The sequence below is a fragment of the Mastomys coucha genome, unplaced genomic scaffold (assembly GCF_008632895.1).
Source record: "Mastomys coucha isolate ucsf_1 unplaced genomic scaffold, UCSF_Mcou_1 pScaffold4, whole genome shotgun sequence".
Lineage (NCBI taxonomy): Eukaryota > Metazoa > Chordata > Mammalia > Rodentia > Muridae > Mastomys > Mastomys coucha.
Window position 1 is genome coordinate 38,355,652 of NW_022196910.1, and position 23,012 is coordinate 38,378,663.

The following is a 23,012-nucleotide window of genomic DNA, read 5'->3' on the forward strand; positions in this document are numbered from 1 at the left end:
CACACATGATGGCTTATGGCCATCTGTACAGCTACAGTGTACTCAGACACATAAAATAAATAAAATAATTTTTTTTTAAAAAAAGTATAGTGACTAATGCTTCGGTTGAATGTCTTCTAGTGCTTTTACATGTGTTAGCTCATAGAATTCCTATAGAGGCATATGGTGTATAAGCCATTTCCCCCTTTTACAAATGAGCTTGAATAGTTAGGAAGAGTGATTTTTCCTGACCAACTTTTCACAGTATACAAAGCAACTCTCATCTGGAATAGAAATTTAATCTAGATTTTAGATTTTAGTAATCTTTTTACATGCACACAATGATTTGTAGAGAGATAGTTGTTACCTTTCTTTTGCTGGCTAATGATGTGTATGTAGTCTACTTCTAGTGATGATAATCTGGTTTAGATTTTAAGCTCTTCTTAAATTATTACAAGGGAGAAATTAAGCATTATTATATATCCATATTGCTTGAATAGCTAAAACAAAAACACAGTTCTTAACCTCTAACATTTTTACAAGGTCTAAGACTGCCAAACTTGTTTGCAGGGTGGTGGGAAGGTTGGGAGCAGGGTCTCCCCTGTGTAGTCCAGGGACTGAGCTTCTGCCTGCTAAGAGTAGGGTTCCAGCTGCACACTGTCCTGAGGGTGGGCCCTCACCTCTGCTTCCTGCTAGCAGCCTGGGAGCCAAACTGTCACTCTGTGTGCTTAGACCTTCTCTGTTTTGGTTATTCTACTGATTGTGTAGTGATCATATTATGGGGGTTCATTTGTTTGTTTGGCTTTGCATTTCCTACTGACTCATGTTGAGCATTTTCATGCCTATTATGTAGCTTTTAGGAAATACCAGTTTTTATTTGGTCCGTGTACACATTTGGCTTTCCATGCTGGGCAGTCATGGTGCAAACTTTTAATCCCAGTGCTTGGGAGACAGAGGCAGGTGTATCTCTGAAGTGGAGGCCAGCCTGGTCTATAGAGTGTGTTCTATGATAGCTAGGGCTACACAGAGTAACCCTGCCTAGAAAATAACAATACAAAACAAAAATTGGCTTTTTACATTAGTATTGAGTTTTAACAGTTATTAAAATATATTTGTGCCAACTTTTAATGGCTTTGTATTTTATTTTCTTACAGTTTTGGCATGTCTTATCAGTGTCTTAATGATTTCCTTGACAGAGCAGATGTTTTTAATTTTAATGTAGATAGCTTTCTAATTTTCCCCAAGCTTTTTTCATATTAAAAATCTGTTTCTTCACTTTACTTCCTGATCACAGCCCCCTCTCTCCTCTCTACCCACCTCCATCTCCTCCCCTTCTCTGAAGAGGAGGAGAGAGGAGTCATTCCCCTCTCTGACACCAGCCCATTCTGGCATGTCAAGTCACAGCAGGACTAAATACATCCTCTCCTACTGAGGTCAAACAAGGCAACCCAGCTAAGTGAAAGGGGTCTAGAGGTAGGCAACAGAATCAGAGACAGCCGCCATTCCAATTGTTGGGGGATCCACATGGAGACCAAGCTGCACATTTGCTACATATGTGTAGGGGATCTAGGTCCAGCCCCTGCATGCTCTTTGGTTGGTGGTTTAGTCTCTGTGAGTCCCCATGGGCCCAGGTTAGTTGACTCTGTAGGTCTTATGGTGTCTGTGCCCCCTCTGGTACCAGCAATTCTTCCCTGATTCTTCCACATGACTCCCTGAGTTCTGCCTAATGTTTAGCTGTGGGTGTCTGCATCTGCCATCAGCTGTTGGCTGAAGCCTCTCAAATGACAGCTATGCTAGGCTCCTGTCTGCAAGCGTAGCAGACTATCATTATCCAGGGGCTGTCTCTCTCCCATTGTAGGTCTCAAGTTGGACCAGTCATTGGTTGGCCATTTTCCCAGTCTCTGCTCCATCTTTATCCCTTCACATCTTGTAGGCAGGAAAAATTTGGGCTGAAGGTTTTGTGAGTGAGTTGGTGTCTTCCTTCCTCCACTGAAGTCCTGGCTGACTACAGGAGATGGCCACTTCTGGCTCCATATCTGCTGCTGCTATGTGTCTCAGCTAGTGTCACTCCCATATCCTCCCAGGAGCTTCCCCTGTCCCAGGTGCTCTGACTTGCCCCAGAAATGCCCACCCACCAATTTCCTTTCTCTCTCTCTCAGCTCTCTCATCTCTCCCCTCTCCCCACACCTGATCCCCTTCCCACTTACTCTCCCACCCAGCTCCCTTTCTATATCCACTTCTGTCTATTTTATTTCCCCTTCTGAGTGAGATTCAAGCATCCTCCCCTGGTCCCTCCTTGTTACTTAGCTCTGTGGATTGTAGCAGGGTTATCATGTACTTTATGGCTAATATCCACTTGTAAGTGAGTACATACCATGCATGTCTTTGACAACTTTTAGTGTTAGGATATTCTCTCAATCTCGCCTCACTCTTCTTTCCCCTCATGTTCTCCCTCCCCTTCTTCCATCCCCCCCTCCTTTCTTCTCATCCCCTTCATGATTTTTTGAGAAAGAGTCTCTTATGGTTCAGGCTAGCCTCATCTTGAACTCTTGATCCTTCTGCCTTCCCAGGTGCTAGGAGTTGTGCTACCATACCTGGCTTTATGTCTTCCTTGATACTTTCATTTTGAATATCACCTTCTTGGGCCAGGTCTTTATTGTTGTATAACTGTGTGGCCTACTGCTGAAGCCTGTTCTTCTGTTAAGCCCTTGCCTTCTAATGCAACATGTCCATTTTTCCTTACAAAACAACTAAACAAAAAATTGTTACTATTAAGTGAGGTTATGGTGATGTGTGCATATGGCCAACAAATATATGAAACCTATACAGTAGATCTCCAAGGAAATAACATGGATAAAAATAGAAAGTTGTAAATCAAAATATCACTTTTTAATTATTCAACCCTGTCATTGAAAAGCTGGTTAGATGACTCACCTGCATTTGTGTCACTCCCATTAGTAAAAAAACAGTGGTTACGGGTACTGGGCTGTCTGAGACCCACCTGGGAGCTGTGCTTAGCTTAGCCACAGAGTGTACTCTTCAGTGAAGCATACTGACACTTGTTTATAGGTGTCTCCAAGTACATCTCATGCAGCATCATTTGACCCAGCAAATGTAAAGCAGTAACTGTATGTTGGAAATGTGTGTTATAAGTTCTGTATCTGGTAGTCAAGGCTCTTAAGTATGTTGAGTTTTATTCTTCCAATCTCAGCTTGTATTCCTCTTCATAAACCTAGGGAAGTGGTTTTCCTCACTGTTCTTTACTTGGACTGTGGTTTTCTTGGTCTTCCATTATACAATGTTCTTCTTCTAGCCCACATATATTTTTGGGGTGGTGGTTCAGTCTCTGAGAGCCCCAAGGGTCCAGGCTAGCTGACTCTGCGGGTCTTCCTGTGGAGTTCCTATCCCCTTCAGGGCTTGCAATCCCCCCTCCTATTATTCCCTAAGAGTCTCCAAGCTCCACCCACTGTTTGGCTGTGGGTGTCTGTATCTGACTGAGTCAGCTGCTGGGTGAAGCCTCTGAGAGGACAGCTATGTTAGACTCCTGTGTGCAGGCAGGACAGAATATCATTAATAGTGGCAGGGGTTGGGTCTCAAGTTGGCCATTCCCTCAGTCTCTGTTCCATTCCCCATCCCTGCATTTTGTATAGACAGGATAAATTATAGGTCGAAAGTTTTGTGGGTGGGTTGGTGTCTCTATCACTCCACTGGAGTTCTTGCCTGGCTACAGGGGATGGCCTCTTCAGCTTCTGTGTCCCCAATGCTGTGAGTCACTGCTAAGGTCACCCCCATTGATTCTTGGGTGCCTCCCTTATCCCAGGTCTCCTGTAGTGTCCTGGAGATGCCCCTTCACCTCCCCACCCCCATCAGTTGCAGATTTCTATTCATTCTCATGGCCTTCTGGCCATCCTTACTGTTCCTCCACACACCTGAGCCTGAGCTTCCCCTTTCCTCTCCCCATCTCCTCTCCCACCCAGTTTCCTTCCTCTGTCTGCCTCTTATGACTATTTGATTCCCCCTTCTAAGTGAGAGTCAAGGATATTTTCTTGTGCCTTCATTGTTGTTTAGGTTATTTGAGGCTAGGCTTCCCTGTACATATGTAGCAGATGTGCAGCTTGGTCTTCATGTGGGTCCTGAACAACTGCAGCTGTTGTTGTTCCACATGTAAGTCCTGAATAATGAAAACTGTTGCCTGTACATGGGATATGTTCTAGCTAGGCTGCCTTGTCTGGCCTCAGTGGGAGAGAGTGCACCTAGGTTCACAGACTTGATGTGCCAGGGTGGGAGATACTCAGGGAAGGGGGCAGGGGGCTACCTGCTCAGAGGAGAAGGGGAGAGGGCGAAGGATTGTGGGAGGGGGTGACCGGGAGGGGGCAGTGAGCAGGATGTAAAGTGAATAACTAAGAAATAAAATAAAATAAAATAAAATAAAATGTTCTCTCTTGTCCTTGTGAACCATTTCTAAAGCTGTAGCTTACTGCTTTATGCATTCACTGAGCCAGCATCTTGAGTAGACCAGGATGGCCTCAAACTTAGCAACATCTTGGACTCCTTCCTACCCAGCAACCTCCCAAGTGCTGAAATGACTGATGGTGTACTTCCCTTCCTGGCTTGAAAATGCAGCTTAAATATTTCTCCTCTACAGGACCTTATTAAATAAAACTGCTCTCTTCATTTTTAAAATCCAGTACTTTTGAATATCAGTACTTTTGAAATTTTATAACTTGCTCCTTTATATGGTTATTATAGTAGAATTTAGATTCAAATACCTTAAGTTATAAGCTTAGTAAGCCATTATTTACTATTTGATAAATTCGTTTAGTTTCATTGTTCTGCTTTCTAGCTGTGACTTTTTCATGAAAATTGACTCATTATAACTTAAGAGAGGACAATAATTACTTAAAAACATAATTGTTTTCTGAAGTAGAATTTCTTCCCATTTTCTTGGGATTCTCCTGGTTTTCATTGGATTATCTGACTTTCTCAACCCACATCTGTCAGGAAAATCTTTAGTTCTTACAGTTGTATTAGAACAGTGACTCAGTTTCTTCCAAAAACTGTACATTTTCTACATTTTTTCTCATCAGCTTATTTACCCTTAAAATTTTTATAGAAGTTATATGTGTGGGTATTTTTCCTGCATGTGTGTCTATGTGCCATGTGCATGCCTGGCTCTGTGGAGGCGGGCGTGGGGGGCATCAGATCATCTGGAACTGGAAGTACAGACAGGGGAGAGCCACCAGACAGGTGCTAGGGATCGAACTTTGGTCCTCTGGAAGAGTAGCCAGTGCTTTGAACCACAGAACCATCTCTTCAGCTCTGTCTGTCCCCCAGCCTACACACCCCATACTTTTTTAAAAATCAGTTTACTTCCTAGTGTTTGAGATGAATACTATTACAGTCTCAGAAAGGGTAAGATGTGTTCATTCTTACTGCTGGGCTGAGTGCATCTTTCAGTTGTCGCTCAGGAAAGGCAGACATGTTGACTAATTAGGCCTGTTTTCTCCCTTTCCCTGGGTGCTTTTAAAGAACAGGAGTGCCAAAGGAGCTTGGGACTAAATCATAGCTCATCTCACAAGAGATACCCATTCTCTCAGGATTCGTGTTCAGGCTTTGTGGTGTGCTGGGATTGGTAGCTAACCTTTTTTGATGTAAAAAGCTATTTTCTACATTTTTATTTTTAAGTTAGTTTGCAAATACTTTGCTTTTTGAGAGACCAGCCCATGTTCCTTGCTGAAACTTCAGCCCATTTCATACTTTTGTTTGTTTTGTTTTGTTTTGTTTGTTTGTTTGTTTGAGATATAGGTTCCCTTTACATCTCAAGCTAGTTTGAATTTATAATCCTCCTGCCTTACCTTCCTGACTGCTGGGATTACAGGCATGTACAATTAGATATACATGGCTCAAACTAATTCTTAAATGTTACAGTTTTGAAGTGTCATATAACAAAGCCTTTGTGTGATTGTTGTTTTACCCAAGTTAACTTAGACCATCTGAGTAGTGCATTTCTGTTATCCCTTAGTAAATACTTGCAGACCTAAAGTCAGTTCCCTCTTTGTTCTGGCAGAATTAAAAATAATAGGAGTCTATATCTAGAGTTAATAGAAAACATGAGCATAAAGGAGTGGTTCTATGCAGCAGCTTTCTACTGTACAGGGTTGTATCATATTCCCCAGGGCTATGGTAGGCACTGCTGGTATAATCTCAGATGACAGACACAGAAAACCCTTACTTAGTAAAGGGGTTCACAGGTACAGAGACACCTAGAAGTCACTCTCTTCCATGAACCGAAGCAATTCTTCGTTCCTCGGTAAGATATTTGAACATACTCTGAATTTATGTTGGCCATAAACACACAGCTATGTTCTTGAATGTGTATGTATTCTATCTCATGAGAATTGTATTGTTGAAAGAGGCTTTGATTTTTCTTTTCCCTCATCTTTAACTCCACCCTCTGAGTCTTGTTGCTGGCTTCCAGCCATAAGGAGTTTTGTTAAAAATAGTCTAAATTACAGGCTGTGCCAACTTCTGAGGTTTAGAGATCTTAATGCTTCGATTCTGAAGTTACCAATACTTCTTTCAATATGGTTATTTCTGGTTTGAAATTCCTTGTGTTTAGAAAGTTGCTTTATAACATAATAAAAGTCAACATCATATTTTGCATATTAAGAAAATAAGAATAGAATATTTTTAACTTTCTCTTGCTAAATGTTATAATATCTATATTTAACCCTGTGTCTACAAAAGAAACTAAAATAACTTGAAAGCACTTACTGAAAATTAAGAATGACTAACCCAGCTTTGTTTTAAGCATCTTTGCAGAGATTAGGGGGAGGGCTGGCTTAGCACTGCAGGCCTTTTTTTTTTTTTTAACTTTTATTGCATTATGATGAGAAAAGTTACATGATTTCAATTTATCTGAATTTGTTAACATTTAAAAACATATTTTAAGTAAATAGAATTAAATCACATTCTTGTTTCCCTTTTGTACCCCCACTCCTCCCAGAGACCCCCCCTTCAATACCTACAATATCTTTTTTGTCATATTCCTTAAAATTTATAAAATATTATAACAATAAAAATAAGTATTATAAAAGTTGTTTGATATAAAACAACAATCAATTTAATAGTCTTATGTAAATGCTTGTTTACAGCAATAGTGAAAATACATTTTTCTCAATATAAATTTTAAATAACTCCAAACATATTAACTGTATACTTCAAAATAATACATCACTACTGGTATTTTCTTAAATTAACATAAATATAAAGTCTTTTTGTTTGTTTGTTTTGTATTTAGTAGAGTTTAAAATCTTGGCTCTTACTGTGGTACAAGCCCAAAATAAGAACAATTTTTAGACATTGGAGTTCATTGTAAGAAGGCTGTACTTCAATGACCCTCACATCACCAAAGGGTTTTACCTCCATTGTAGCTAAGCTGAGAGTTGATAGTTCTGCTGCACCAAGAAATGAATTGTAGACTCGATTTTTGGATGCAGACCTCCTGCTATGGTCAAAGCTATTTGACTTGAGTGAGTGACTTTATTCTCTGCCCACAGAGAACAGATTACATTCATTTAAGAAATGGTGTAGGTACTAAGATGGTCTATCCATAAAGTCATTCGCCAACTGTTTAAATGAACAATGGTTCTGCTTGGAGGGTGGCACAGACATTAGGTGAGGGTAAGAATTTGGTTCATTAGCTGTGATAATTTGGAAAAGCATTCATCTCAGAGAAAGAGTAACTTATAAAGTCCTCTTCTTCAAACTTGATACAAGAGTTACAAATGTCAAGCAAAGCATTCAGTCTCACTCTTTGTTGTTCTCTTACAAGCCACCTCCCAAGTTAATTGTCTATGTTTCTTTTGGGTATATAAATACTTTTGAAATATAAAAGCTGTCCTGAAAACCATAGTATAGTGTAAAGACATGAAGTAAACAATACTGCTAATAGAGAGGCTGAGATAGGAGAAGCAAAATTTCAAGATGTTGTACACAGCCAGACACTGTCACAAACATACAAGCTGAAAGTGTATATAGATTGTACAATGTTGGATCTATTTCTCCAATTACCAAATTAGAGAGACCAATGGATGACAATCAACAAATTTCTAATTCCTCATATTATTGGATTTCAATCGATTAGGATATGTTGGTAATATTAATTTTCATATTAAGATATTAAGAAAAAGTAATTGTCACTTCCTGCTGTTTTTGTTGTAAGAGGTGGAATTAGGTTTGTGTGGATTTGTTGAAAGATTACCTTCTTGCTTCTTCTAGGGTGTAATTTGCTCCTTATGTTGATGTTTTCCATCTATTATCCTTTGTAGGGCTGGATTTGTGGAAAGATATTGTATAAATTTGGTTTTGTCATGGAATATCTTGTTTTCTCCATCTGTGGTAATTGAGAGTTTTGCTGGGTATAGTAGCCTGGACTGGCATTTGTGTTCTTGTAGGGTCTGTATGACATCTGCCCAGGATCTTCTAGCTTTCATAGTCTCTGGTGAGAAGTCTGGTGTAATTCTGATAGGACTGCAGGCCTTTTGAGTTGCTTTTTTGTTCTGTTTTAATCAAAGTAGGAAGGAATATAAGAGTAGCAAGGGACATTTTTTCTTGAAAAAAATGTTTTAAGTGTATTTTTAACCTAAGATACTTTTAAGGGTGATCAATATTCCCTCTCCTAGTTAGTTCTTGCTATTGGGACTTAATCTCCTTTGTTTGGAGAATTTGGGAGAGTATACTCTCCTCTTTACAAAGTAATAACAGGGCTTCAGTTGAATAGCTGCTGTCATTTTCACTTCTTTGAGAAATTTAGAGCCAGATTTTCAGTGCATTTTTAATAAGTGTATAACAAAATTATTGTCATAATATGCTAATGAAATGTCTCAGTAAATTATTTTCATCCAAACCTGATGGTCAGAGTTCTGTCTCATCCCCAAGACCCAAATGGTATAGAAGGAAAGAACCAGTCCCTGCAAATTGTCCTCTGACCATGGGGCTATTGTTCCCCCTCTATGTGCATGCATGCCCACACAAACAAACACATGAGTATAAAATTATAACTTAAATTCTGTTCACCGTAGTGGCTTCTATTTGTGTTTTCTGTGCATTAGGCAACAATTGAACAGCTTTTGTTAAAAGGAAATTACTATCTGTTAGTACAATAAACTATGCAGTGTAAATGCATAATGAGAAGGGATCATTGCTAGTGCTCAGATGCAGTTCCTAATCGGCTTGTACTGTCACATCTGCTGGCCCTATGTGACCTGTGGCTTTTTCTTACCTTGTATTTATAGTAATGGTACTATCTGTGTGTATATCTAAATCATTTCTTTAGAAGGACTAAGTGTTCAAAGAAAATCTTTAGATAAATATGACAGTTTATTTGAACAAGAATAATTCATGTATTGGGCAGCATTCCGTATGGGACAGAGGTTCCAAGAGTTCTGCTCTGCAGTGTGGGGCAGTGAATATTGACAAACAGAACTCATAGTGGAGTACAAGATAGCTTCTTGCCTCATTTGAGCATGGCCTGATCAGTTGGTTGCCTGTAATTGGCCTGAAGCTCAGTGCTTTATGAGCTTGGCTGACATCTGACTTTCTGTTGCAAAATTAGACCAAGTTAAGTTCACATTCACTTATAAGCAAGTTGTTTTATAGTTCATTCTATAGGAACTCAAATTACAGACAGCCTCAGTCCAAATATCTTTGGCCTATTCAACAAGTCCTTGTGTAAAGAAGGGGCAGTATTACCAGAGAAGGATACTCCAAAAAGAACTCTCTGAGTTGTAGCGTGGCCTGGATTTCTTTGAGAGTTTACTAAGAATCATGTTATGGTTTGGATATAAATGAACCCAAAGGCTCATGTACTTTGGACTTGGTCTACTGGTGTTAGGGCTATTGAGGTAACTGGATCTCTGGCTCTAACTTCATCAGAGGGATAAGCCTTTGATAAAGCCTAGCTTCTGAATAGACTAGTAGAAGGTAAATCTTGTCCTTAGGTCCTGTTGTCTCCTTGGACCTGGCTGCTGTCAAGTAAGCAGGTTTTGTCACATGCTGTTGCCATTGCGGTGGTCTGTCACTTCATGCCTTAGCAAGAGGGCAAGCCAAAGCAAACATGGATTAAAACCTCTGAGACCATGGCCTAAACCCTTCTGTTTTCTTTTTAAATGTTGCATGCCAGTTATTTTCCTAGAGTCATAAAATGTTCCATGGAAAAGGACTAGTTGTAATCATTAGTGAGAGCTGGAAAACACAGCATTCCTTGTAGTTTGGTTCTGGGCTGTTGCTGGTAGCAGGAATATGGCAGAAGTAGTTTGTACTGTTTAGCTTACAGTAGACTAGCAAATGAAAAGTAGGACACTGTCTTTTACTAGAGGTATTGTCAGTTAATTCAAATATGAGTCTAGGGAAAGAGGCAAAATTCTAATAGACACTAGGACAAGCTTCAGGCCAGAGAAGAGCCTGGGTGAAGGTGACCCAAGCAGCTCTCCATGTAAAAGATGGTGTGCTGGCGGGGGACTTTTTAGTGAAAGTAGCTATTTGACTTGGTGATCTTTTATATCCTAAGCAGTGCTGATTTACTGTTACCTTTTTTTTTTTTGGACAGTATATATGCTGGTACAGTCTTGGTATACTAGACAGAAGTAAGCCCTAGAAGAAATTATTTACATGAGTATTTTCTCAATTCTACCAGAGAGAGAAGAGGGGGTTGGGGTGAGAGTCACATAGTATCTGGTTGGATCTGGCTTGTGGGATAGTGAACTCAAATGAACACTGGATACTTTGTGTATTTTAGAACCTGAATTGACAAGAGGTACACTTGATGATTCTTTTAAAAACACACAAAAGTAAATTAAAATATGAATGAAAAGTAGGATTTTGAAACCTATAGTATCTTGAGTATTGTTAGTATATTCTAATGTGCATAACAGAGTTTGGCAGGTTAAATAAGATTTCTAAATGGAGCACCGTTATCTTTAAGATATTGAAGATATTGTGTGTATGTCTCACTTGTTTCTAGTATTGTTAATGAATATTTTAAAATATTAATTCATCCATTTGACACATAATCCAGTGTAATTTGCTGCTGTGAATTATATACAAAAGGATTTTTTGATATAAAGACTGACATGTGACATGGCTTTTGTGCTTCTTTGAGCCTATATTTGTGCATTCCAGGTTCACTGTCAAATTTGTGTTGCAGATGTATTCCTGTCCTTGTTTATGGTCTTTAGAAAAACAAAAACAACTTCTTTCCTCTGATGTTTCTTGAACTTTAGGAGAGAACTTATTCTAATAGTTTTACCTGGAACCTTTGTAGACTTTACACAATAATCTTATAGATACTACTCTTAGTATTTTATAGATAAGGAACTGGAGACCCCATTAAATTTAAACCTTACTTAACTGTAAAAGGATAATGCCTTTTGTGATAATACCTTCTTTATGCCTTTAAAGGCAAGCTATATGAATTATAATTTTCTGATTGTCTATGATTACTAGTGATTTACATTTTATGGTATGGGGAAGAATGAAACAAGGCAAAAACAACACCGAAGCTCCATAAACTTAATTTTACAGTGATTTTGAAATGCCTTTGCATTATACAGAAAATTTGGTTGTTTTATATGTAGCCCTGGCTGGCCTGGAACTCACTATGTAGACCCCCTGCTTCTGCCCCTTGAGTGCTGGCATAAAAGGCATGTACCACCCTCACTATTGGAAACTGAGTTTTAACTCAGTTTAACTGTTTTTTTTTTTTCCTTAAGAAGAAATACTCTTAAGGTTATAAGGAATGATGTTTTATATGAACCAAGACTCTGCTTTAAAATGTGTGCATGGTAAGAAAGAAACAGAATCTTAGTGCAAAGTTCTTGTAAGAATAAACGACCAAGTTTAACTTGAATGGAGTAAGATAGGGTAAGGCAAAAGTAATTTATTATATGTAAGTACACTGTAGCTGTCTTCAGACACCCCAGAGGAGGGCATCAGATCTCATGACAGATGGTTGTGAGCCATCATGTGGTTGCTGGGATTTGAACTCAGAACCTTTGGAAGAGCAGTCAGTGCTCTTAACCATTGAGCCATCTCTCCAGCCCAGGCAAAAGTAATTTAGTACAACGAGAAGAGTTCTTGGGAATTTTAAAAGTTAGGTATAAGGAGATGGTATAGGTTATTACTTTTGAAATAGAAAATTATTTCTTTTTATGTAGGCAAAAGTCATTGGTAGATTATGTATTTTGAACATTTTAAACACGAGGAAGAGGAACTGTAGCAGCTAATGCTTCAAGGGAGTGTGTGCTAGAGTGCGAGGCATCTTAATCTCCTATGTTGATTGGTTCACATTAACGGTGCCTGAAGACTCCTATATTCCTCTTAGCAAAACTTACATGTTAATTCTCTGCTTTTGCAGTTGTGATCCATCAAAATTGTATTTGAAAGAATATCTTTCCTTCTGAATTTTTAATCATGGCCAAGACAAGCAGCAGATTAGATATAAATCTAGAAGCTTCAGTAAAGATAAAAAGTATAGTGTTGAGATCTATTTTTGAAGTAACCAAAAGCTGGAAAGAAAAGAGTTGGGAGAGGAGGGAGATGTGGCCAGATACTACAAAAATATAACAGACGTGGTGAAAGGCTTGTGTCTTGAGAAAAGAAGAGACCCTATTACTTCCTCGGGAATGGCTAAGTATTGATCTTGCTTTGTTTTTTTAAAGCAGCAAGCGGTTCAGTGCAGGGCATCGTTCCTTTGATATAAGCGGAAAGCCTTAGTGGAACAGCCCTTTAATCAACTTGTTTTTTAAAAAAGAAACCAGTTGTCTGGCTCAGTGCCTTTGCCGTCAGTCTCTCTATCTGTTTATTGCTGATTTGACAGTCTCTGGTCCTCCTTTGCTGTTAAATGTGTGTGTCCTTTGTTTGCTACACTTGGATGTGAGAGAAAAGCCTGCCTTTGCCATATTGCGCTAATTAGCCTTCTGGGTGAGCATATATACTAAGTAGACCTTCTAAACCATGAAAGAAGAGAGTTCACAACATCGTAGATTTTCTTCATGTACTGGGGTTTCATCTGTTTTATTCCCTCCACGAATTGATGGCCGAAAGCTTGTCCGGAATGCTTCGTTTGGAGGATACAATGAACTTTCTCCTTCCCTACAAGGTTTGTTTGTTTAATCTTGCATTCTTTCCTTAATTTCTTACATTTTCTTAATGAAAGTAACATGGGGATTTGAAAATCTTAACATTATGTTTCATTTAAACAATTCTGCTGTGAAAGCTTAGCTTTCAGTAGCTGCTTATCTATGGCTGGGCTTTCCTCATTTTCTTGTAATAGTCTCTTCAGCTAAAACTTGAGAGCTAATGAGTCAGTAAAATAGGATTTTTGATTTTTTTTTTATCATGTGCATTTTGGTTTAAATGTAGCAGTAAATATATGGCCCTTGACAAAGCATTTCTGAATTTGATATATAATACATATATATTCATATAAAGAAATGGTATTGACAGAGGTATTAGCAGATGAAACCCAGACATTTAACATGGATAATTAGCCACTTCTGTAGTCATTATAATTAATGTTTAACATATGTGCTAATCTTACAATCTTTTAATTCTTGACAATAGTAAAGTTTTCTAGATATATATTTTTTGCTAGGCTTATTCATGTGGATTTAATTTTGGGTAAGAAAATTATATGTTACATACAGTGTAATATTTATTAAATGAAAGTAGATACTTTAAAGCTATCATTTAGGCATTAATTGATTGGTCAATAACATGTAGACAACTTTAGCTTTTATTTGAAATAATTTATTGTGACAAATATTTGGTTATTCGTCTTAATATTAACTCAAATATGTGTATATATATATATATATATATATATATATATATTGACATTTACATTTTTTTGAATTTGAAGTAGAATTCTGTTTTACCCGTACCTTTTTGGGTACAATGACAATAAAGCATTGTTTTTAGATAATAATTAGCATTGTTTTGAGATACCTAAACATTAAATAAATTATAAATTTACTAATTTCAGATTCATTTCTAACAATGTTTTCCAAAAAAAATAAAATCCACGGTTCTAAACTATACCTAAATAGCATAAGCTTTGAATAGTATTTAATCTGTATTGTCTTCTTAACATAGTGTGGTTACAATCATGCTTCGTTTATGTCCTTAAGCAATGCAAATTTTAATGTGTCCTTATTCAGAAGTGGCTTTAAAATACAGGATACTGAAGCTTTTAAATGCTGTTATGTGCAGCCTTTGCTTTTTCATAATAAGACTTGGTTCCTGTTTTGTGTTTATCTTCTTGACTGTTTCTAAGCCGTTGCTAGGTATAATAGCACATGCTATTTGTTGACCTTCACATCTGCTTAGTATTAAGGAATAATCTTAGTAAACAATAGACACTTTACTATTTGAAAGTTTGATATATACTCACTTAGAAAATTGAAACCATCATTGTGAGTTTATTTTGTCAAAGGAGTAAATGATTTGCTATATCTTTCAGTTCTTACAGTAGAGAAATCTTGCAGGGATTCTTCTGTGTTCTCTGATAAAAGCTCTTCAGAGTACTAGCTTTGACAGCCCAGCAGTAGAAGCAGGTACCCCAGAGAAAGGGCTTTTTGTTATGCATTTAAGTTAAAGGTCAAAAGAAATAGACATCTGATTTCTTTTGAGATATTTTGTTGTTCTGAAAAAATATCTTAGATGCATTTACTTTCATCTAGTAGCATTAGAGGAGAATTAATTCTACATCAGAGATATCTAAAGATAACTTTATCTTACACATCAGTTATTTTTTCATTTTTAATTTTTATAGGAAATTTTATGTTTCTGCTTCCATCTCTTTCTTTCTCTCCCATACCCTTCTACCAAGCAATGTATTGTTTTGCTGATAATGAGCTGTATCCTAGAACTCCGCCCTTGCCTGTGTGCTCATAGTAACATTGTATTGCAGTATGTTTTGCTTAGTTTGGATCTAATTATATCTCTGAATCTCAGCTCTTATTTACAGCTGTGGCCATTGTACTTGTTTCTAGAACACTACCTAAGAATTGTGGGAAACCCTTAGCAAAGAAATCGCCTATAAAAGACTAAAAGCTTTACTTTAGGCTTTTAAAAGTAGAGTTTTACTTCTTAAATTTAAAAACAATTACTATTATTCAGGCCCAGAGAGATGGCTCAGTGGTTAAGAGCACTGACTGCTCCTTCAGAGAACCCAGGTTCCATTCCCAGTACCCACATGGTGGCTAACAATGACTGTAACTCCATTTTCAGAGGTTCAGACACCCTCTTCTGGACTCCACGAGTACCAGGTTTGCATGTGGTACACATACATAAATTCAAGTAAAATATCCACAGATAAATAGTAAAAAATTTTTAAATTGCAATTATTTTGTGCGTGTGTATGTGAGCATGCTGAGGACTCATGTTGAGGTCTGAGAACAACTTGTAGGATTTGATTCTTTCCACTATGTGGTTCATAGAGATTGTACCCAGGTTGTAATGATTAGTGGCTAGCAAGCACTGTTACCTGCTCATCCACCTTTCAGACCTTCAGCATTTGTACGATTTTATAGTTCTTGGATATTCAGCATATGGCTGTTAGTTAAGCCCACATTTGTAGAAATACAAGCAATTTTTAAAAGACCAAAGCACCATAAACTGATTTGTATTATATCTAAACAGCAGTGATGAACAAGCCTGGTTTGCTCCTGGAATGTAGCTCGTCAGTTATGCTAGCATTTGTATTCTTTAGAAAGCTCATTTACTCAGAACCAGTACCCTGTTTTAGTAGAAGTAAATTCTGTGTGCTAAGAAGTTATATAAAATTTATCTAGACAAGAAACTGAAGTCACTAGAAGTAAACAAAACTTGACTTATAATTACCTAACAGAAGAGTTCTCTTCAGTAGAATTATTGTGAGCCTATGACTATTCCAAATATGAAAACATTAAAACAAAAGGATACCATAGGTGTCCAAGTTACCTGTGACTGATTTGTTTTTGATTGAACTATCATTAGGGAATTCTCTTGTATTAGCATTGATGAGAACGTTTTGGAAAGGCATCAGTTTATTTTGATTTTAGAGAGTACTGTGGCACTCTCTTCAGACTCTCCAGCATTCTCCCCTGTGGCAAAGTGGCAGCCCTGGGTTAAATTGCTTGTCCAAGTTCTACACTTTGGATCCCATTCCATGTGTGTTCTCAGCTGTTCTCCTGCCTTTAATGTCGGCAGTGCTGGCCTGTCACCCTTCTCTATTGGAGTCCTTGCCTCCTCTCTAGACAACAGCCTTTTCTGACACACAGTAGGAAGCAGTGGCCTGGAGAGGCTCTCATTAGGTTGTCTTGGCTGTCCTGGAACTTGTTCTGTAGACCAGGCTATCCTCAAACTCAGAGAGATCCACCAGCTTGGGTTCCCCAAGTGTTGAGATTAAAAGTGCGCACCACCATACTTGACCACTACTAAATACTTTTGGCATAGCCCCAGAGGTCCTAATAAATACACTTTCATGGCATAAGTTTTAAAGAAAAGGTCCTGATTATTAAGCTTTGATGGCAGATATTTTTTAAGGATAGATTATTTTGTATCTTTTTAGGAATTCAGATCTATCCAGTCTTATGAGAAGATCTAGCATCAACACTAGCAACAAGTTTTTGCATTACTGCTTTGGAATTTCCCTTGGGAACCCAATATGCAGTTTGGAAAATTTTTTATTTTAGAGCATTCAGAGGAGTGGTGGTTTTTTTTTTATATGTTTTGTATGTTTTATGTTGATCATCTGCTTTTTAAAATTTTTAGTTGACATTTAAGGAATTTGGCCAGATTTGCATATTTAGAAAGCATTTAACTCCATCCATTTATAGATAAAATTAAAAATTATTTTAAGTTAATCATATACTATGATATGAAGCTAATTATATGATTTGCAAGTTCAAAATATGACACTTTGTTAAAATGGAATTCATTTATATTGTTTGACAAGTCGTATATAACCTAGGTTCATGAATACCATTTTCTAACATTCAGGGCGTTGTAGCTTGTTTACTTTTTTTAATGTTTGCTGTAGTGCTGGGGCACAGCTCTGTTGACAAGGTGCTCTATGAGAACATGGGGACCTGAGTTGAGATCCCCAGCACCCATGCACAGTCTTGGTACAGCAGAGCACACTCGCAATCCAGTGCTGGAAAGGCAGAGACAGGAGGTTTGCTGGGATTTCTGGATAACTACCCGGATGGACAAGGTTCAGAGCCAGACCTCATCTCAAAAAATAAAGTCCGTCAGCCACAGACAAGAAACTTATTCACACATATACATGAGCACAAACAAGTATACATATACACAAAGTTTAAATTATAGCTTTCTTTTAATTACTGTTCAATTTTAGAAATAATACATGTAGATACGGTGAACTGGATTTTTTTTTTTTTTAACGTAGTAAGTGGGTTGATACAGATTGAGCCAAGACTAAAACAACACTGGGGAAACTGAAGTTTTAAAAAAATGTGTTCTTCCATGTGTATATTTAGAGGGTCTTTGAAGTTGTGTTAGTCATTAGTATTGAGAATTCTTTATGGGTATATTTATTGCTTTGAGTACATTTTTAAAATTTCAAGCTTAATTTTGTAACTTCTAGTTTGCTTTATATTTAAGTTTCAAGTTCCTGTAAGTTTTCATCTGAGAATCCATGTTGCATTTATGAAAATCTCCCCACCCCATATTCAAACTGAGTAATATTTTTATACTATAGATTTAATTTAGTAAAAGTATTAGAATTAATAAGATAGAATAGAATTAAAAATAAACCCCAAACAATAAATTATAAATCATTTTGAAATGCTTCAGGCATTGGTTCTGTTGTTGGTTCATCTTTGTGATGTATGGGAAGAGCTAATACTCTCTCCCCTACAAGTAAAAAGAACGTCGTTATTTTTAGATTTACTTATTTGTATGGCTGCCTCTTGCCATTGTGTTTATATGTGCTCTTTGTGTGTGACTGGTGTCCCCAGAGATCAGAAGAGGGAGTTGAATCTCCTGGAACTCAAATTACAGATGATTAGGAACTGAACGTGGGTGCCAGGAACTGAACCAAGGCTTCTAAAAGAGCAGTGCTCATAATCCTAATCTTTCCAGCCCTGTTCATGAATTCTAGAATAACAGTTTTAGACGATTGAGAAGTAAGGGTCAACATTAGCTCAATATACACTGTATGTAAAATTCTATCTCAGCTGTTTATATACATGTTCATTTAATTCCTACAATATGTTATTAGATATTTACTTCCCCTTTTAAGATGACATCTCACTGTATTACCTAACTTGGTCTCAAACTGCTAGATTAAACTATTCTTCCTGCTCGGCCTCCCCAATAGTTGGTACTGCAGGCACATGCCCTACACTTAGGCTGGTTGGTTGGTTGGTTGGTTGGTTGGTTGGTTGGTTGGTTGGTTGGTTGTGTTCTCTTGCTGCCTCTTTCCCTTCCTTTTCTTCTCTTCCTTTTCTTATTTCTTTATTTCTTTTTCTTCTCCCTCCTTCTCCCTCTTCCCTCCTCTCCTGCCATGTCCTCTCCTGTACCTTCTCCTCTCTTTGATGTGTTCTTACTGAAGATTTATTTCCCACCCTTCTTTATCACCTTATAAAATACCTTTATAGTTGATGGTGAGAGAGAAAAGCTCTCTTGGATGGTTCTTTCAGTTCAGGAATCAGCTCACTGGTGTTCTGGGGATTTATCTTGATTTGCAGAGAACATTTCTAACATGGACGTGGTGATGATTGTGTACCCTATAACTGTATCCACTGGATGACGTGGTGCAAGCCTATATAAGCCCAGCACTTAGAAAGTGGAAGTAGAGGGAATCAGAAGTTCACAGTCTTTCTTGGCTCTATATTGAGGCCAAGGCAAGCCTTGACTACACCAGGGCCTATATCAAAAAAAAAAAAAAAAAAAAAAAAAAAAAAAAAAGAGCTTGCTAAGCTAAAAGCTCTAAGAGGATGATATCATGTGAATTGTTCCAGTAGCACAGAAAATACTATTCAGGTTGGCATTGGTGGGCTCTGAGGAACTCTTGATTGCCGTTCTCTTTGTTATTTGAAAATTTCACAAAGCATGCAACATAGTTGTGTTATATGAGCATACTTACCCTCCATGCTCCCCCTAAGTCTTCCCAAATGCATCCCCTTCTTCCTCCACCTATCCCCTTCATAACTTTGTTCTTTTAAATTTTCTTTTTATTAATGTATACATGTGATCGATTGTGTTGATGAATACCATGTGTATGTAAGTGCAAGGCCAGAAATGTGTTGACAGATCCCTGAATTGCATGATGTGAGTTCTTAGGCCCTTTGACCCATCTCTCCAAGTTAAAACAAAACCCTACAGAACCTAGTATGTCTCCACCTTAGTTTTTTTTCTTTTCCATCTATTTATTCACTTTACATCCTGATTCCAGCTCCTCTTTCCCCATAAACTCTTCTGATTCTTCTCAGAGAAGGGGAAGCCTCTCATGGTTACCAACCCACCCTGGCACATCAAGTCATAACAGGACTAAGGCTCATCCTCTCCCACTGAGGCCAGGCAAGGCAGCCCAGCTAGGGGAGAGGGATCCAAAGGCAGGCAACAGAATCAGCGTCAGCTCCCACTCCTCTTGTTAGGGGACCCACATGGAGACCAAACTGCACATCTGGGCGTAGGTCCAGCTCCTGAATGCTCTTTAGTTAGTAGTTTCGTCTCTGCGAGTCCCCATGGACCCAGGTTAGTTAACTCTGTAGGTCTTCTTGTAGTGTCCTTGACCCCTCTAGCTCCCTCAATCCATCCCCGGACTCATCCACAAGACTCCTCAAGCTCTGCCTAATGTTTGACTGTGGGTGTCTGCATCTGTTTCCATCAGCTGTGAGATGAAGCTTCTCAGGAGACAGTTATGCTAAGGCTGAGTGTTCTAAGGCTCCACCTTAATTTGAATGAAATGCAGTGAAATGACTGTAACCCATAGTAGTTTGAACTCTATGAGCACAAATAAATAAGTAGCAAGCATATCTAAATTGAGTGGCTCATGTTTGCTCCTTAACATTAATGCTGGTTTATTCAAAGGTTGTAATAATCAAATATTGCCATTTCCCCCAAAGGTTTTGAAAGAGGAAAAGAAGACATTTCTCAAAATAAAGATGACTCTTCACTTTCAATGTCAAAGAGCAAGGTAGGCGTATTATTGCTCTCAGTATATGACAGGACAATTTTCTGACATTTAAAATGAAGGCACTGAACTGAAATCCTGTAAGTGTTCATAGGAATTTTTATGTTGGTGTTTTTAAACCATGTAGTATATATGAAAAGTATAAAAGTCTATTCTTGGACTGAGTGAAGTGTTGTTTTGGAATGTACTGATTGGCAATCATTGCTTTCTTCAGAGTAATACTGGTTATGGTATGTAGGCTGTAGCAGAACTTTTCAAACTGAAATCTGAGAGCTCCACTCAGAGATGTTTCAGGCTTCATGTTTTTTAACAAGACATTTTAAAGTATTTTAAATTTATTTATATTATGGTCAAAATATATATATTGTAGGCTTACATTTTTAAAAACCTACTTTTAATAAGGGTTTGCAAACACTTCAATTCCCACCCCCACTCCTAGTCTACCATCCAAAGGTAGGGGAGAAAAGATGGTGAATAGGATAAAGGGAGATGGACCTGTTTAGAAGTAGTTCTTTGGGGGGTAGTCTAATCTCCCCCCATTTGTTAGGATACCAGAAGTCCAGTTCAGTAGTAGACACCAAACACAAATCAGTAGTGGTGACACGGATCCAGCAAAAACAGCCAGCCTCTACTGAATCTGCACAAGTCAGTAGGAGCAACCAGAACCAGCTGGGATGCTAGGAGCAGTTCTCTCCCATGCCTCTTTCAGTGAAGCAAAGATCAGTGAAGATGAGAGACCAGTGAACTGTTGCAAAGCTAGCTATGCAAGAGCCGCATCACTGTCCATTAAGTTCTATTATACTCACTCCAAACATCGTGTGTCCTCCCATGGGCTCTGCCTCAGCAAAACACCATGGGAGTCTGCATCACATGACACTACCAAAAATTTCCACTTCATATATATTTAACTGATAATGAACAAAAGTCTTTGCAATACTGTCCTGTAATTAAAATAGGACATGTTTATTCTAAGTTAGTATTTTTAAAGCACCACTATAGTGATGTAGTGGTACTCTATAGGTTGATAAAAGTTAAATGAGGATTTGTCAAAGGATTTGACTTCCAACTTTTTTCTAATAAGATTTAGTAGCAGTGATGAGAGCTTCTTAAAAGTTTTTGGAATCAACTTAATGGTTGAAAGAACCGATTTCTTTCATTTTTTTTTTTTTAAAGATAGATTTATTTATTTATTTAATGTGTATGAGTACACTGTAGCTGTCTTCAGAAACTCCAGAAGAGGACATCAGATCTCATTACAGATGGCTGTGAGCCACCATGTTGTTGCTGGGAATTGAACTCAGGACCTCTGGAAGAACAGTCAGTGCTCTCAACTGCTGAGCCATCTCTCTAGCACTGGAAACTATTTCTTAACCCGCTGACATCTCTGCCATCTGCAACAGTAGGCTTTCGTTGAGAGGATTACGTAGCATGTTTTGATGCCTGTTGAATACATACTACACATAATTAACTTTAAGAATATTTGTAACATCAAGGTGTATGTTTAGGGTGAAATAATGTCACAGGACATTTATTTATTGGGGATGTGTGTGCAGGTACATGTGTACATGTAGGCATGTGGGGGCAAGGGATAACCATAATTGTCTTTCCTTAGGCACTACCCATCTTTTCTCTAGTATTCAGGGTCTCTCATTGGCCTGGAATTAACCATGTAGGTGAGACTAGCTACAGTGAGCACAGAGAGTCTGCTTCCCCACTCTTCAGCATTAGAATTATAAGCACACATGGCCACACACACCCACTTTTTGTGTGGGTTCTGGAACTCTAACTTAGGACCTCATACTTCTAAAAATGAGTCATCTTCCAACCCCAGTACATTGTATTTATATAATGAGGAAGTGTTTAGTCATATAGGTGGGAAAGTGTATTTCTTTTTTAGTTCATTTCAAGGTTCTTAGCCGAGTTCCCTATAATAAAAAACATAGCAACAAGACAAAAATATACACATTTATTTAATGTAATGTCACTTAATGTTGGAGCCTTCAGAAATGAATACATGCCTCCTTCCCCCCAAGAAACAATTAGGGGAGCTTGTATATTTTTATGTTTTGGTTTGATGAAGAGTACATGTCTGATTGAGCAAAAAGAATAACAAAGGGCTGGAGATCTCACCCAGTGGCGTGCTCCTCCTCCATTGATTTAGCTCCTTAAAATACAAACATGAAGAGGATACTCTGCTTTGCTTTCTGTTGCTGTGATAAAATACTGAGCAAACCAGCTCTGGGAGGAGAGCTTGGACTTCACAGTCCATCACTAAGAGAAGTCAGGGCAGGAACTTAATTAGGAACCTGGAGGCAAGAACTGAAGAAGAGACCATGAAAAAAAATGCTGCTTACCAGCTTGACCACCAGCCCAGATGTAGCATTGCCAACAGCAGGCTGGGCCCTCCAAATCAATCATTAATCAAGAAAATGTGTACAAGCCAGTATGATGGAGGTAATTCTTAAGTTGAGAGTCTTTCTTGGATGACTCCATTTTGTGACGAGTTGACAAAAACTAACCAGCACAGATTGAGAATAAGGATAGGCAGAAGACAATCCTGTTTGCTGAGATTCTTCTCAGTGTCTGTGTGTCATTGAACTCTTTCTGCCTATTACACATTCATTTATGGCTTATTCCAGGGAGACAGATAAGGTGCAGCCAGAATGGCTTCTTTCTTCTGCACTTTTCTCTTGGCTTACTTCGTCTTAACATAAGTAGTATGCTGAGATGCTGCATTTTTAGAGCAGTGTGTGCTGAGCTCTGATGGTCATTATATAGAACCTGTAACTTTTAAAAGTCAAAGAAAATTGTATTCTAATCATAGCGAGAT

The 23,012-nt window shown here is 38.1% G+C and overlaps 1 protein-coding gene across 1 annotated transcript in view; it reads left to right on the forward strand.

Annotated features, from left to right (window-relative positions):
• The window catches only part of Osbpl8 (oxysterol binding protein like 8), a 139,116-nt gene that overhangs the window by 78,038 nt on the left and 38,066 nt on the right, over positions 1 to 23,012 (forward strand). The window contains exon 5 of the mRNA XM_031350376.1: positions 20,115 to 20,185. Coding sequence (XP_031206236.1) covers positions 20,115 to 20,185 — 71 coding nt within the window. The remainder of the gene's footprint in view (positions 1 to 20,114; positions 20,186 to 23,012) is intronic.